Below are 13,323 nucleotides of genomic sequence, written 5' to 3'. Positions count from 1 at the left end.
TTTTCTTTACATTGGACGTGTATATGATATTATGGTGAGCATGCAAATAGCAGTGAAGAACTTGAACTGCTCCAGAAAATCCTGGAATTGCACGTTTTAAAGTAGTGCACAAAAGCTAAATTCTACCTTCCCACTCAACGACAAAGAAAACATTCTTTCCCCTTTTCTATATAAGTGTAAGTGTATGTGTATCTATAAATGGCATAACTGGGCAAAATGGCCATTTCCATTTCTGATCATTTGCACAGCTATAGCTACTGGGTTACACTGTTGTTTACCCAGAAACAATGTTAAGACAGAAAACTAAATGCCAGAAAAATACAACTATGTCTCAAAAAACCTGGAGTCCAAGACAGGTGAGTTGCTGGTAAAGGAAACCAAATCCAAATGCCTGGTCCTGATAGTGTCAGGCCACTGCAGAAAACTCATCTCCCATTCTAGAAGGCTATTAAAGGTGCTTATGGAATCAATCACAGAACATGGATCTCCTTATCACATACAGTACACTTTCTAAATTTGACAGTTGTTTAGAGGTTTGCCTTGTTTGGTTGTTTTTAGGTGTTTGGGTTTTTTTTCAATTTTACATAAAAGCTGGATGTTAATTGCAAATTAATTGAGACTAAATTATCAGCGAGAGTTCCAGGATTTTTTCTTCCCTTCCCTCCTTGACATTTTCAGTCAGACACGCATCCCTGTGCTGCTATTTTACACTTGAAATTGCATTCTGTACTAAACTGCAAGCAGAACTCACTGGTCCACCTAAAGTCAGCATTCTCATAACCACAGTCAAATTGAAGAGCAACTGAGAAGGCAAAGCAAATTCTCAGCATAACAGCTCTCTGCATTTCTTGTCTCTGAACTGCTGTTATCTGCATGAACCCAGAAGACAGGATATGTAACTGCTTCCAGTTATCAGATCTTAGATTTGCACAGTTTAAAACAAATACAACCAGTAGCTCCTATAAGTCACAGCATCTCATGTGAACATCATCCCAGTCTCATGGATTTTCTGTCCACATTGCCCCCAGCAACATGTCAAGGGTCAGCCTGAATGCTGACAGGCAATTATGATTCAAGGTGAACCCCATTACCTGGAGGCTACGCTTTCAGTTCTCCCCACCTTTCCAGCATCACCAAAGGTAATGCTCACTAATTTCTTTCTCAAAAATCTGTCCTCCCCTTCAGTTTCTTCAAACCTATCCCCACTAAACATCACCCAGATCCCCCTTTTTGCTGACCTCAGCTCAGCATTTTACCTGCAGAGCTACTTAAAATTTAATTCTGATTATCGGTACTTTAAGACAGCTGAGATACTCTGGCTAACATACGTTGTCCTCACACATCATTAAGATGCTGCAGAGAAATGAACAGTGTGATTTTGCATCATAACTCACAGCTATGCCTTCAAAACAGTTTGCTGCATCGGAAGCTGCTCGGTGGAGGATGTAAGATGTAACAGCACAGCGCTGCCAGCTGCACTGGCACCACGGACACTCACAAACTCCTGCAACTGTAGTGAAAGCTGCACTGGCCTCGGCTTGAAACTGAGGTTTCATACCTTGCAAGTACCGCCCGAGTCAAAAGTCGGTGCAAACTTCAGAGAAAGAATAACCCCGGCCTAAATACTGCACGTGGACCGCTGCAGCACAGTCTCCGCGGGCAAACACTCGCCTGGCGCTGCTGCCTCGCAAGCGAAGCAGCGAATATGCGCCGCAAAGGCAGAAAGCCCTGCGCGCCCGCATTCCCTCGGGGCTGCACAGCCCTGCGTGCGAAGGCCCGGGGGAGACACACTGCCTGAGGGGTGTCCCTGAAGGGTGTCCCTGTCTGCCGCCCCGCTCCAGCCTCTCTGATGAGCGCAGCGAGGGCAGGCGGCGAGGGCGATCACCAGCGCAGGCGGCGGCCGCGGGCAGGGCCTCCCTCACACGCTTCCCGCGGCCCCCGCGCCCACGGCCGGGGCTGGGCGAGCCCTCACGGCCCGATGCGCCCGCCCCGACCCCGCGGCCGCATTCCTGGTCCTGCTCCAGCTCCCGATCCGCCCCCCCCTCACCTGCCCGGGCGCCCGGCGGCCCCCGCGGCGGGTCGGGACGCGGCCCCACCGAGCTCGGCAGGCCCGGCCCCGGGGAGGACCCGCCGCGCAAGGCGGGCCGGCTGCGGCGGAGGGGGCGCGGCGCTCCCCGGGGAGTTTGGTCCCTTTCGAGTTAAAGGGGATGTGTGTCTTTCATGGGTTATTTATCCCCTGAGGAACACGATGTTATCCCTGTTACCACTGCACTGACCCTTGCGTGTAACAACACTTCGGGCCCCAGTGGAGCCTGAGCAACTCGGGGTTTTAAATATCGTAACCTACAGTAAACATCACCAAACAGAGCTGGCCTTTGTGAGCGAGACTGAGCGAGACCATGGTCAAACAGAGCCTGTGCTGTGGCACAAAACAGCCCTGCTCTTTCAGATGGGGCCACCCTTGTCTGCACCCTCTGAGATAAGGGGGCAGATTTGTGGGAGACCACAGGACCAGGGCAGGGATCGTTCCCCACGAACTTGGCACTGGTGAGGCCACACCTTGAATCCCGTGTTCAGTTTTGGGCCCCTCACAATAAGAAAGATAATGAGGTGCTGAAGCAAGTCCAGAGAAGGGAAATGGAGCTGGTGGAGGGTCTGGAGCACAAGTCTGATGAGGGGCGGCTGAGGGAGATGGGGGTGTTCAGCCTGGAGGAGGCTCAAGGGAGACCATATCACTCTGAAAGAAGGTTGTAGTCAGGTGGGCGTCAGTCCCTTCTCCCATGTAATAAGCAATAGGGCAAGAGAAAATGGCCCCATATTGTGCCAGGGGAGGTCTAGATTGGATATTGGGAAAAATTTTTTCCGCAAAAGGGTTGTCAAGCATTGGAACGGGCTGCTCATGGAACTGGTGGAATCACCATCCCTGGAGGTATTTAAAAGCCATGTGGGTGCAGCACTTAGGGACGTGGGTTAGTGGTGTGCTCAGCAGTGCTGGGTTAACAGCCAACTCGATGATCTTAGGGGTCTTTTCAAACCTAAGCGACTCTATGACTCTGTGAGGTGATTTTACTGACAAACAAGCCTTGTGAGCAGTAAGCTTCAGGGAAATGAACTTTCTGGGAACAAATGTAAAACCAGCATTAATACACTCTCATTGTTTAGTGCCCCATACCTTCTCACTGGTAACCATGCTAATGCTGCATTTATTTGATCAGTGTGTTCCTTTTGGTTGAAGGGAAGGAGGTTCTGACAGAGAGAAATACAACTTGTGTAGCTGAAGGCAATGGCAGAATGTAGCACATGCCAGTTTTCAGCTGAAGCAGCTCATGTTGGTCTTCATGTTTTCAGCTTTTATTGCACTGGAATCCCCATCTTCTTTGGTATACATTAACTGGTGGCATGAGTGACAAGAAAAGGAAGAGCTGAATTAAAACGAAAAGGAAAAACTTTATTTCCCTCCAGATAGAAAGCTTTTCCCCAGCTGTACAAGAGGTACCTGCTCCATGGGACACTCAGTGGCCGTACTGCAGTCTGCAAAGCACCCAGAAAAGACCTGGTGCCTCAGTGTAACCAATAAAGGGAAAACCTTAACGTAAATGTTGCCTGGGCAGCATTTTTCACAGACAGTAAAGCGTTCACATAGATGAAAAGCTGGCGAGTTGGGTGGAAGCAGGTACGTGCAGCAGTGAAAATACTCAAATGGCTGTTTAGATACATTTTGGCACTTTAAAAGGGGCTCAGATCCAGTCTGTGACTTATGGGAAATGAAGTATTTTTGTTGGTAGTTATCATTTAACATCTTCAATAAAAAACAATCTTCACGTGCCAAGGCAGTGCTGCAATGCATGGAGTTAGATGCGTTACTTTTAAGGAAAGAATAATAGGAATTATTTGCTTTTAAATTAGGTCCTAAATCCATTTCTTTCAGCTTTCTTTCATATTCTTGTTCTTTTCCCATCTTCACAATGGAATACACATAGTTTTGGTTGTTTCCCCATTGAAATACATTCTTTCAAACCAGGAGCTTGAAAATTCTAAATAATTTTCAAAGTTTGTTAGACTGGATTTCTGCAGATAATTAGGCTCCTTTCATATATACTGTTTACAAATGGCTTTATTTATTTATTCCAGTTTAGTTAATCTTTATTATCTTTATCTAAAGATTACAATATTTACCTGCAGATATTTTATATGGAGCACATACCTTATTCCTTGTGTCAATCTCTTCCTTGTGTCAAACTAGTCTGCAAGTAGTAGCTCCTAGCTAGAAAAGGGCAGTGTGAACATTTTGCCTATGCTGAATGTAGATTATTGCTTGAGAATCCACATTTACCTTCCTGACTCTTATGCTGTTGACTTTGCAACATATTACCTTAACACTAGATTTCTCAATTATTTTTACTTCTTTGTTTTCTTTTAGAACCAGTGCACACCCTATTAAGTCCATACTGGCTGAAAGAAAATACTTCATATTGTATACATTTATAATTTTTTTGTTTTATTAATGAAATGGAGAATCAAATAGATCAATTTGTTTAAAGGGGGGAGAAACAAATCAAGTTGTGTCTCAATAATACAATTACAGGTTTTTAATGAGTAAAATCTGTTATTAACATAAACCATGTATCTAAGCATACATATAAATCCTGACCAGGCTGTAAAAAAAAAAAAAAAAAAAGAACCAGAAGTCATTTTGTTTGGACCTTAGGAAAAAAAAGCTGTACATACACCAAGAATAGAGATTTTTTTTTTCCAAGCCAAAAGGGGAACCTATTGAGGTATTATAACCTTAATAAGGGTGTGGGAATTAAAATACTCCTAAGCCTCATTCACTAACAGGAACACTCCAAGGCATTTGCAAGGCTGGCTCTCTACTTTTATAAACAGTGTTACATAATATAGAAGTGGAAAAGTCTCTTATCTGAGTGGAAATATGAACCAAACTGCCTTCAAGGTAACATAAAATTCAGTAAAATCTGAATCATTAGTGTTGTGCTTGTATTTTTTGTGTTTCTGGAAAAGAAAGAATTTTAAAAGAGGCCTATCAGAAGCACTATATAATTTTACAGTACATTTATGTGCCGTTTTACTGTCACAACATCATTTTGCTGAATCTTGTAGTGTGAGAACAGTACACTGATTCTCTTTGGGCTTTACTCTGTTGCTGTCATTCATAGAGGGATGTACCACGGGAGTTATGCCACAGGTTTTCTGTGTGACTACAAGTCTTTGCAGTAAGTTACTGCCACATAAATATCATCAATTAGGAGGTGGAGATAATTGCAAAATTTAAAGTCACACGCTAAGATGCAAAGAGCAAACATCCTTAGGAAGCAAACTCTGTCCAATAAATTTGCTACCTTGAGATGACAGTAAAAGGCCACAGACTAGACCAGTATTCCCAGTGGAGTCTGACATAACCAACAATAAAGGTATTTTCCTGGAGCTCTGCACACGTGCTGAGGGAGACAAAGGCAGCAACTTAGAGCAGGCCTGAGATGTATGTGCAGTGGGGAAGACTGAAATGTAGCTTAGAAATGTAGAGGAATTAATATTAAACTCAGTGCAGTGTGCAAATAAATAAATGCCACACAGCCTGCACATGGTTCCAGAATCAGACACAATGGAAGGGTGATTAGGATAGGAGCTATAAAATCAATTGCCACAGAAATATAAGTGTTAGAAATTAAAACTGGACCTGGTTGCAAATTAGCTTCTAGGGTAAATGAGCACAGCATGAACTTCAGTCCATTCTTGATGTACATGGTCAGATTAATTCTTCTGCACTTACATAAAGAAAAAAACAATCTGAGTGAGGTTTTGCATTAAATCTTTTTTCTAGGATAACTCTTCTGAAATTAGAGAATATGCAAGACATAATTTAAAATCACAAATCTAATAGCATCCTGACTTGTGTGCTGATCTAATAACGAGTTAGCTTGCATTTTGTTGTGCCTCTGTTAGAATCCAGAGTTAAAAAAGTGCATTCCTTTGTAAGAAAATATCAACACATAAAACCAAGTTGTAACACATTTAACATATACCTTCAAACTGATCTGAATTTTAATGAAAATCTCAATAAATTAGCAACAAAATCATATTAATAAAAAAAGGACAAAGCTTGCTATTAAGAAGAGTTGACTGCTCTTGATTAACCAAGAAGCTGTCAGCACAGAAAGTGTATGGGAAAGAATTCTTTATCATTACCCAGGAAAAGGCACAACAAACTTCAGTAAAAAACCTGAGAACCTCAGACTACAAATCCACTGAATTAATTGTCTCAGACCAAAACCTAGCACTAAACGGAAAATCATCGTCACATTATTTTTGAGAAGAGATGGCAAGTAGAGAGGAAAAAAAAAAAAGCATCTTGCAGTTTGGAGTGTCTGTATTAATTCTCTATTATTTACACTAAAACTACTCTATGTTGTCCAAGCAAAATGTTTGCAGAGTGGAAAAAGTGTGGAAGGTGTGATGTGACTACGTAGCTTTTTTAGTCATCCTGCACTTGACAATACCTATGAATCTCTCCCTTTGCCAACCTTCTCCAATGACTTTTTTTCCCCCCAACGAAAGTTCAGACACAAACAATGACTACTACACAGACAGTTTCTAAGCACTTAAAAGAGGTGTACATATAGCCCAAGGAAGGTTGCTGTCTGAGAAAATACGATACCCTTGGCATTGTCTTCCCTTTACGAAAGAATGTTAATGGCAGGTTGGAGACTGCCAGCGATACCTCCCCAAGGTAAGGCAGTTTTCAAGGAGGAATGGCTCTACAAAGCCATGAATTACTCTGTCCAAGCCACATCATTAAAAAATGTAATGATTATGGAGACCATATGTTTTTCTTGTTACAGAAATAGTCATTAAATTCTGCCTTTTCCAGTCAGAAACTGGTCTTGTAGGCAGGATGACAACTTTATGAAGAAAATAAAATAAGCACAGTTATAGTCTTTTTATACACATATATTCTAATAAAAGCCTTTTTAAAAAGCACATAGGATGTTCAGGTTTTTTGGCAGTTTCACATACTATAAGAATGAAATACAGACCCACAAATTGTTCAATTTTTCACTAACGGCTCACCAAAAAAAAAAAAAAATCTAAGTAATAAAAAACAAATTCCCCAGTGGGCTGTAAGTAAAAATACATTTTAAAAGACAGAAAAATGCCAGATTTTGAACATACAGGATTACTTCAGGAATAGTGGCTGTGAAATGCACTTCACTCAACAACACTTCAGTGTTAGCTGAAAACCTCTTTACTAAACACAAAATTGGTATTGGAGAAACACGAGCAAGAAGCTGTTAAAGCAACATCTAAATGAACAGCCACACCAACAGCAAGAGATGCACCCAATAGAATTTCTCCACAAAATACCCATTTTCTAGACAAGGTTATAACCAGAGCCCTCAGTAGCTCACGAGGTTGTTTCTAGTGACTAGGGCAGGTGTGGTTTTTTGCTTCTGAGGTTCAAATCTTGGCAATCTGCAATTGAGCACAACAACCTGTAGGAGCAACAACAGTTTCAGACAATTCATACACCCAGCTTGTCACACACACAGGGTATTTTAGAAACACCATGTTTTTGAAAGCTTCACTCGACTTCTCTTTCTGAGGATGGTCCTGGGTAGGTCAACCTGTGAAACTGAAGTTGCAATTTAGATATCCGGTTTGCAGACACCCCCCTAAATTCCCAGCCATTGACTTGGCACAAGGCAAGCACACGGTTCTTTCTCAAGCTTCTGTGAATGATTTTGCACACACTCTGAGCTTCTCCTCTCCTGTGTGCATCAGTAGATGTGAGAATGTCCACATCAGAGCACTGCCCTCAAAAGAAAGTTGCCTGGAGAGGTGTGGAGGTGTGTCCCTTAAGGCCTTGCTTTGACACTAATCACAGAATGGTTTGGGTTGGAAGGGACCTTAAAGATTATCTTGTTCCAAACCCTCTGCCATGGACACCACTAGATCAGGTTGCTCCAGGCCCCATCCAACTTGGCCTTGAACACTTCCAGGGATGGGGCATCCACAACTTTTCTGGGCAACCTGTTCCTCTCCATGACTTAAATCACTGGTTGAGTGGCAAAATAACTTAACTCTTAAGTAAGCTCTCTCTGACTGTTCCAGCTGCAGAACTTTTATTTCCCAGAAAACAGAGTCTTTTGCTCTTCAGTATCATCAACTCTTTAATAAATTTGAAAGCAATACGTATTTCGAAAATCTTGAGAAAACCACAAAAAATCCAAAGGCAGCTTAATTTTAGTTCACACTACTGCATTCCGAAAAACAAACAAACAAAAAAGAGCCTAATATGAATGCAATATTTTAACACAACACAAGAACCTAATGGGTCAAAATAGCTGCAACAATCATCCTTTAAAAGCTCTCTGCTTAAAAATCCTTACCAAATTTTCAATGATAAAAAGGCCTTTACCTCTTGAAATTGGCTGTATAAACTCAGAGTCTTCATTTCTTCCAATTAGATAAGTTTTATCAGGTAAAAAAGCAGAAGCAGAACATTTACAAGATTGCAAAGAGGATTACAATATAGTTTTCATAGTTTTTAAAGAACAAATTTGAATTTAAAACTTAAAACTGCTGCATATCACTAAGCACTCAGTTCTTGTAGGCACTGCAGCTCTACAAAAACCATTTAATGTATCAGCTCTGACTCAAAAATTATATTTTTAATGTATACATTTGCTTAGACCAGCTAAAATTATGTAAATCAAATTCTAGTAGATTTAAATGTCCTAAAAGATTTTTGTACTGGCTTGATTGAATCCATGTAAGATCAACTATTTCTACCAAATGTGTGAACTCATGCATAGACCAGGCTCAGATATCTTAATTTTATTTTTGAAAGAAACATTTAAAGCCTCTCATAATCAATGCTACTGAAATAAAATCAGCATTCTGCCATATTTCAAATATAAAAACGATTATATTTTACTGAAACATAAACCAGTGTCAGAAATCCATGTTTATCATATGAAACATTAGGGTGGCACAAATGGAACTGCATGACATCCTTCAGCACTCTGGTCCCAGGTGACTTATGCACTGCTGAGTAACTTACCCACTGGATGGTCTGCAGACCAAAGTGTAACTGAACAGGGTTAACAAGAACAGACCTCAAAAATACACCAAACAGCTTCTCTTCCAGTGCCATGAGATTGCTAGGTGCTTAAAAAGGCTTACAAATTAAAAAAAAAAAAAAAAATCTGCTCTACAAGCCCTTCTGTATAATTGCTTTTAAGGAAACTTGCTTACCTCTTGAGTCTGTAAACTTTTGTTTTATTTGTTTTTACTAAAAAAGCAAGTTATTTCACTTGGCAGGAGCTACAAATTTGCAATTTTTTTTCTGAACAGACATTTCAACAGCATGTTTTAAATTAAGAGCGTCTCAAGGAAATCAGTAAAAGAACAAAAATGTACTTTAACATTGTTTTCAAATATTTATTAAAACAACATACGAACGTTTTTCATCCAAATAGCGATTCTGCCTGCAGTATCTGTAACGTAATAGCCACATTACCCCTAGTTGTCAGTTAAATAGCAATGAGTCTACAAACCCAAACAATCCTCCCCCTCCTTCCCACTAGGCACTTTTGCTATTGTCTAGGACCACAAATAGCTTTATTAATAGCTTAGCTAGCAAAAGTACAAAGTCACCAAAAAGAAATATCACTGTGCTAGCACAGACAAAACCTTTTTGTCTGCTCTAGAAGCATGCTCCTGGCTCTCAAATTTGGGATCAAAAACTCCAATCGCCACTAGGGTTCATTCCTTTTACTATAAAAATCTCCGTCAGCATTCTCAGGATCTGACATAAACCTTTTTGGCTGGTTCTTGGGGTTATGATAGCTTAGAGTCACAGATAAGCAAGCCTGGAAGAGTACAAATCCTGCCAGAATAACTCCCATCTCTCCAAACACAAATGAAAAATCACAGCTTTAAGTTATGTAGGAGAACAACGTTTAACGTGCATAGAATACGAACCAATACAAAAGGTTAACAAAGTTAACAGAGGGCCAGAGGTTTCACTCTGAAGGAGTAACAACAAATGCAATTTAAGTATTTGCTACACACGAGGCTGGAAGGGGCTGCCGAGCACCACACTGCATCCACGCTTGTGGCAGATGAGCCACAGCAGAACAGGTGATATATAAACAAACAACAGGGAATCAGAGACGAGAACGCTTACTTCACTTTGGAACCGAAGATGAATCATGCAACAGAGGGCAGGTTTTTTTGAACACGGGGTATCAACTTAAACATACCTCGAACCTCCTGGTTTATAGAATCGTGCTATTTGTTTAGAAAGTCAAACAGAATAAATAAAGTTTTTTTCCACGAAGAAGGGTGTATTTTGGTGGAGTCACCATCCCTGGAAGTGTTAAAAAAATTTGCAGATCTGGCACTTCGCGACATGTTTTAGCGGGCATGGTGGCGTTCATTCGAAGGCTGGACTTGGTGATCCTGGGAGGTCTCTCCCAACCTAAGATCTGTGCAAGGAGGTGCTCCTTCCAGGCAGACGCCGGGGCTGTGCCTTCCGGGGGGGCTGGCGGCAGGGCTGGGGGTCCCGTCTGAAGGCGGCGGGGGTCCGGGTTCGGCCGGGGCGGGGCAGGGGCCGCTCTCAGGCGCGGAGATAGTCGTTCTTGAGGCGGCTGAGGCGGGCGCCGTGGCTGCGGACGGTGAGGGCCAGCAGGTCGTGCTTGTCGCGCAGCCCGCTGGAGATGTGGCGGGTCTCTCGCAGCAGGGCGCGGGCGTGCAGCAGCAGCCCCAGGAAGCTGTCGCCCAGGCGGGACTCCTCCCGGCCGCCCTGCTCCTGCCCCTGGCGGAACTTGCCCTCCAGCTCGCTCAGCGAGCGGTCCGAGCTGGAGTACGCGTCGCTGATCTGCGCGGACTCCCGGCGCAGGTAGGCGCCGTAGCTCTCCTCCCCGTCCAGGTCGTAGGAGATGCTCCTGCCGATGCCCTCCAGCACCCGGCCCGCGTCCTCCACCTGCCGGCCCAGCACCGTGAGCTCCTCCCGCAGGCTGAGCCCGCCGCCCGGCGCCGCCGCCGCCCCGCACCGCCGCTGCTCGCTCACCCGGAACAGCAGCTGGCACCGCTCGGGGTCGTCGTTCTCCTCGTAGTCCCCGTCGGGGACGAAGTAGTGGTGCAGGCTCCCGTTGGACATCTCGGGGTACAGCGGCCCCTCGAAGTACCCGCGGCAGAGGCTGCAGAGCCAGAGCAGCCCCAGCAGGCGCAGGGGGCCCGGCATGCTGCGGCCGACGAGCAGCCTAGGGCCGCCCGCGCCCCATGGGTGTCCCCGCCGCCGCCGCCGCCGCCGCCGCCGCTGCCGTCCCCGCCTCCGCCGCGGGCCGCCCGGGCCGAGGGAGGGCTGGCGGCGCTCTGGGCCCGGCTCCGCCGCGCCGCGTTTAAAAGCGGGGCAGCCCGCCCAGGGGGAAGCGGCCCCCGGGCAGGGCAGGGCCGGGCCGGGCCGCCCCCCGCCCCCGGCAGTGCCCCCCGCCCCCGGCAGTGCCCCCCGCATCGCCCCCGCGGGGGGGTCCGGCGCGGGGAGGGAGGGAGGGAGGCGCGTACGACTTTCTCCTCTTTAAATAAAGAAGTCCGCTAAACCCCACATTGCTCAGCTCTGCTCATTTTCCCCGTCAGAAATGACTGCTTTGCTAGCAGCCCGGTCTGCACAGCAGCTCGGACACAGTGTTCGGGGCGGAGGGGCTTGACCAAGTTGCTCAGGCCGCGTAGTTTGTCGCTGGTTGAAAACTCAGGAGGGAAAAAGATGCGGCATCGAGTATAAAGTGTAAAACAATAAACCTTGATAGGGAAGATGGGGAAATGAAATGTAAAATCTGGTCTTAAACAAAATGTCAGATGTATTTGAGGAAACCCCCAATACAGTGCATCCAATGGAGCTGACTTTGTAAAATTTGAAGTGTTTCTCTTTCATGAAAAAATATTTTGCGTGAGTCTAGTAGTTGGATTGTGGCAGGGTCGAACCGTGTGCATGTAACTTGTAGAAATCTCTCTTTATTACTTTTGATTTGTTAAATCAAAGGTGAGATCACAAAAAGAAAGGGTCTGTAAAGTCACCAACTCCTTTCACATCATCTTTCCTCTTCCATGGAAAAAATCACCATCTAGCAGAGATTATACCAAATCCTGTAGTCATCCAGAGTAAAACTTCCTGAATTGCTTTAAAGTAGGCTCTCCAAGCCCTGGAGTCAGTTGAGACCACCCATACATACACCTCCATACATACATACATGAGCAATGTTTGCAGAGTCCAGGCAACTTCCTGTTGACAATCCAGGCCAGACAAGGTATCATAACAGAAACACTCCACTCATTTGGAAACATTTTAAATTTGTAATTAAGTTCACAAAACACTCATACAAAAAGGTAGAATTGGGGTAAGCTATTGTGCTTCAGCTTTCTATAAAACTTTAAAAGCTTGTTCAACTGAGGCTGTTTGATATTTGTCTGTGTTTGCCAACACAATTGTTATGAAACAATTTTATTCGCGGGATGCTCTTGTTTCACCTAATATTTTATTTGGGTACCAGTTCTTTGTCAACCATAGTACATTACCTGCATCAGTTTCTACCCAGGCTGGTATTACTGCCAGTCAGCTGGTTTGCCTGGTACTTGGTTTGTGGTGGACTCCACTTTTGAGGTCTCTTCATGGAAGCGCTGCACTGTAAATCACCCAGCTATAGCTTTGTCAGCGTGGTTACACTTTCCTCAGTGCCACAGAGGGTAAAAAAAACAGCCTTAGTAAATATTTTGTCTCTTCGTACATTTAGAGATTAAGAGGTGTCTGCTGCTCCCTGCTGCAGCCGCTGACTCCCTGCCACTGCTGTTTTCAATCCAACATGTATTATCTGAGTTTAATTTAAATTTTATATCCAAATAGCGTCTCCCCAAGTAACCCACTTGGAATGTCTGCTTTTGAAGACAGTCTGCAATCCAGGATCTGCAATCTTGGTAACTCAGTGGGCATAGCTTTGGTAAAAACTGGAACTTGCTGAAAGGTACACAACAGCCTGATCCAAGGCAATGCCTACTATGGGTCAGGATTAAACATAACAAAATTCTAATTTTTAACCATAAAGCATGAAACAATGTAGGCTTAGAACAAGATTGTGCATGAGTAGCCATTATTCATTCCAAAATCACATCTGAAAGACAAAAGTCTTAAGACTGCAATGAGATAATCTAATATGAATACCCTTAAACTCACCATAAAACCATGTGCATACAAATAAAAATCAGATTATTTTTTTAATGAAAGATGCACACTGAAAGGAACCATTA

At 43.9% G+C, this 13,323-nt stretch overlaps 1 protein-coding gene across 1 annotated transcript; it reads right to left on the bottom strand.

The window, feature by feature from the left end:
- Positions 1–9,281: 9,281 nt before the first annotated feature.
- FIBIN (fin bud initiation factor homolog) lies at positions 9,282–11,365 on the bottom strand. Its single transcript, XM_027705335.1, has one exon. It carries the CDS (start codon positions 11,267–11,269, stop codon positions 10,643–10,645), a length of 627 nt encoding a protein of 208 aa, XP_027561136.1. The 5' UTR covers positions 11,270–11,365; the 3' UTR covers positions 9,282–10,642.
- Between the last annotated feature and the right edge of the window lie 1,958 nt (positions 11,366–13,323).

The sequence above is a fragment of the Neopelma chrysocephalum genome, unplaced genomic scaffold (genome assembly GCF_003984885.1).
Source record: "Neopelma chrysocephalum unplaced genomic scaffold, ASM398488v2 Primary Assembly neopelma1_323, whole genome shotgun sequence".
NCBI classification, from domain to species: Eukaryota; Metazoa; Chordata; class Aves; order Passeriformes; family Pipridae; genus Neopelma; species Neopelma chrysocephalum.
Note: the sequence above shows the minus strand (reverse complement) of the source record. Positions and strands in the feature narration are given on the sequence as shown.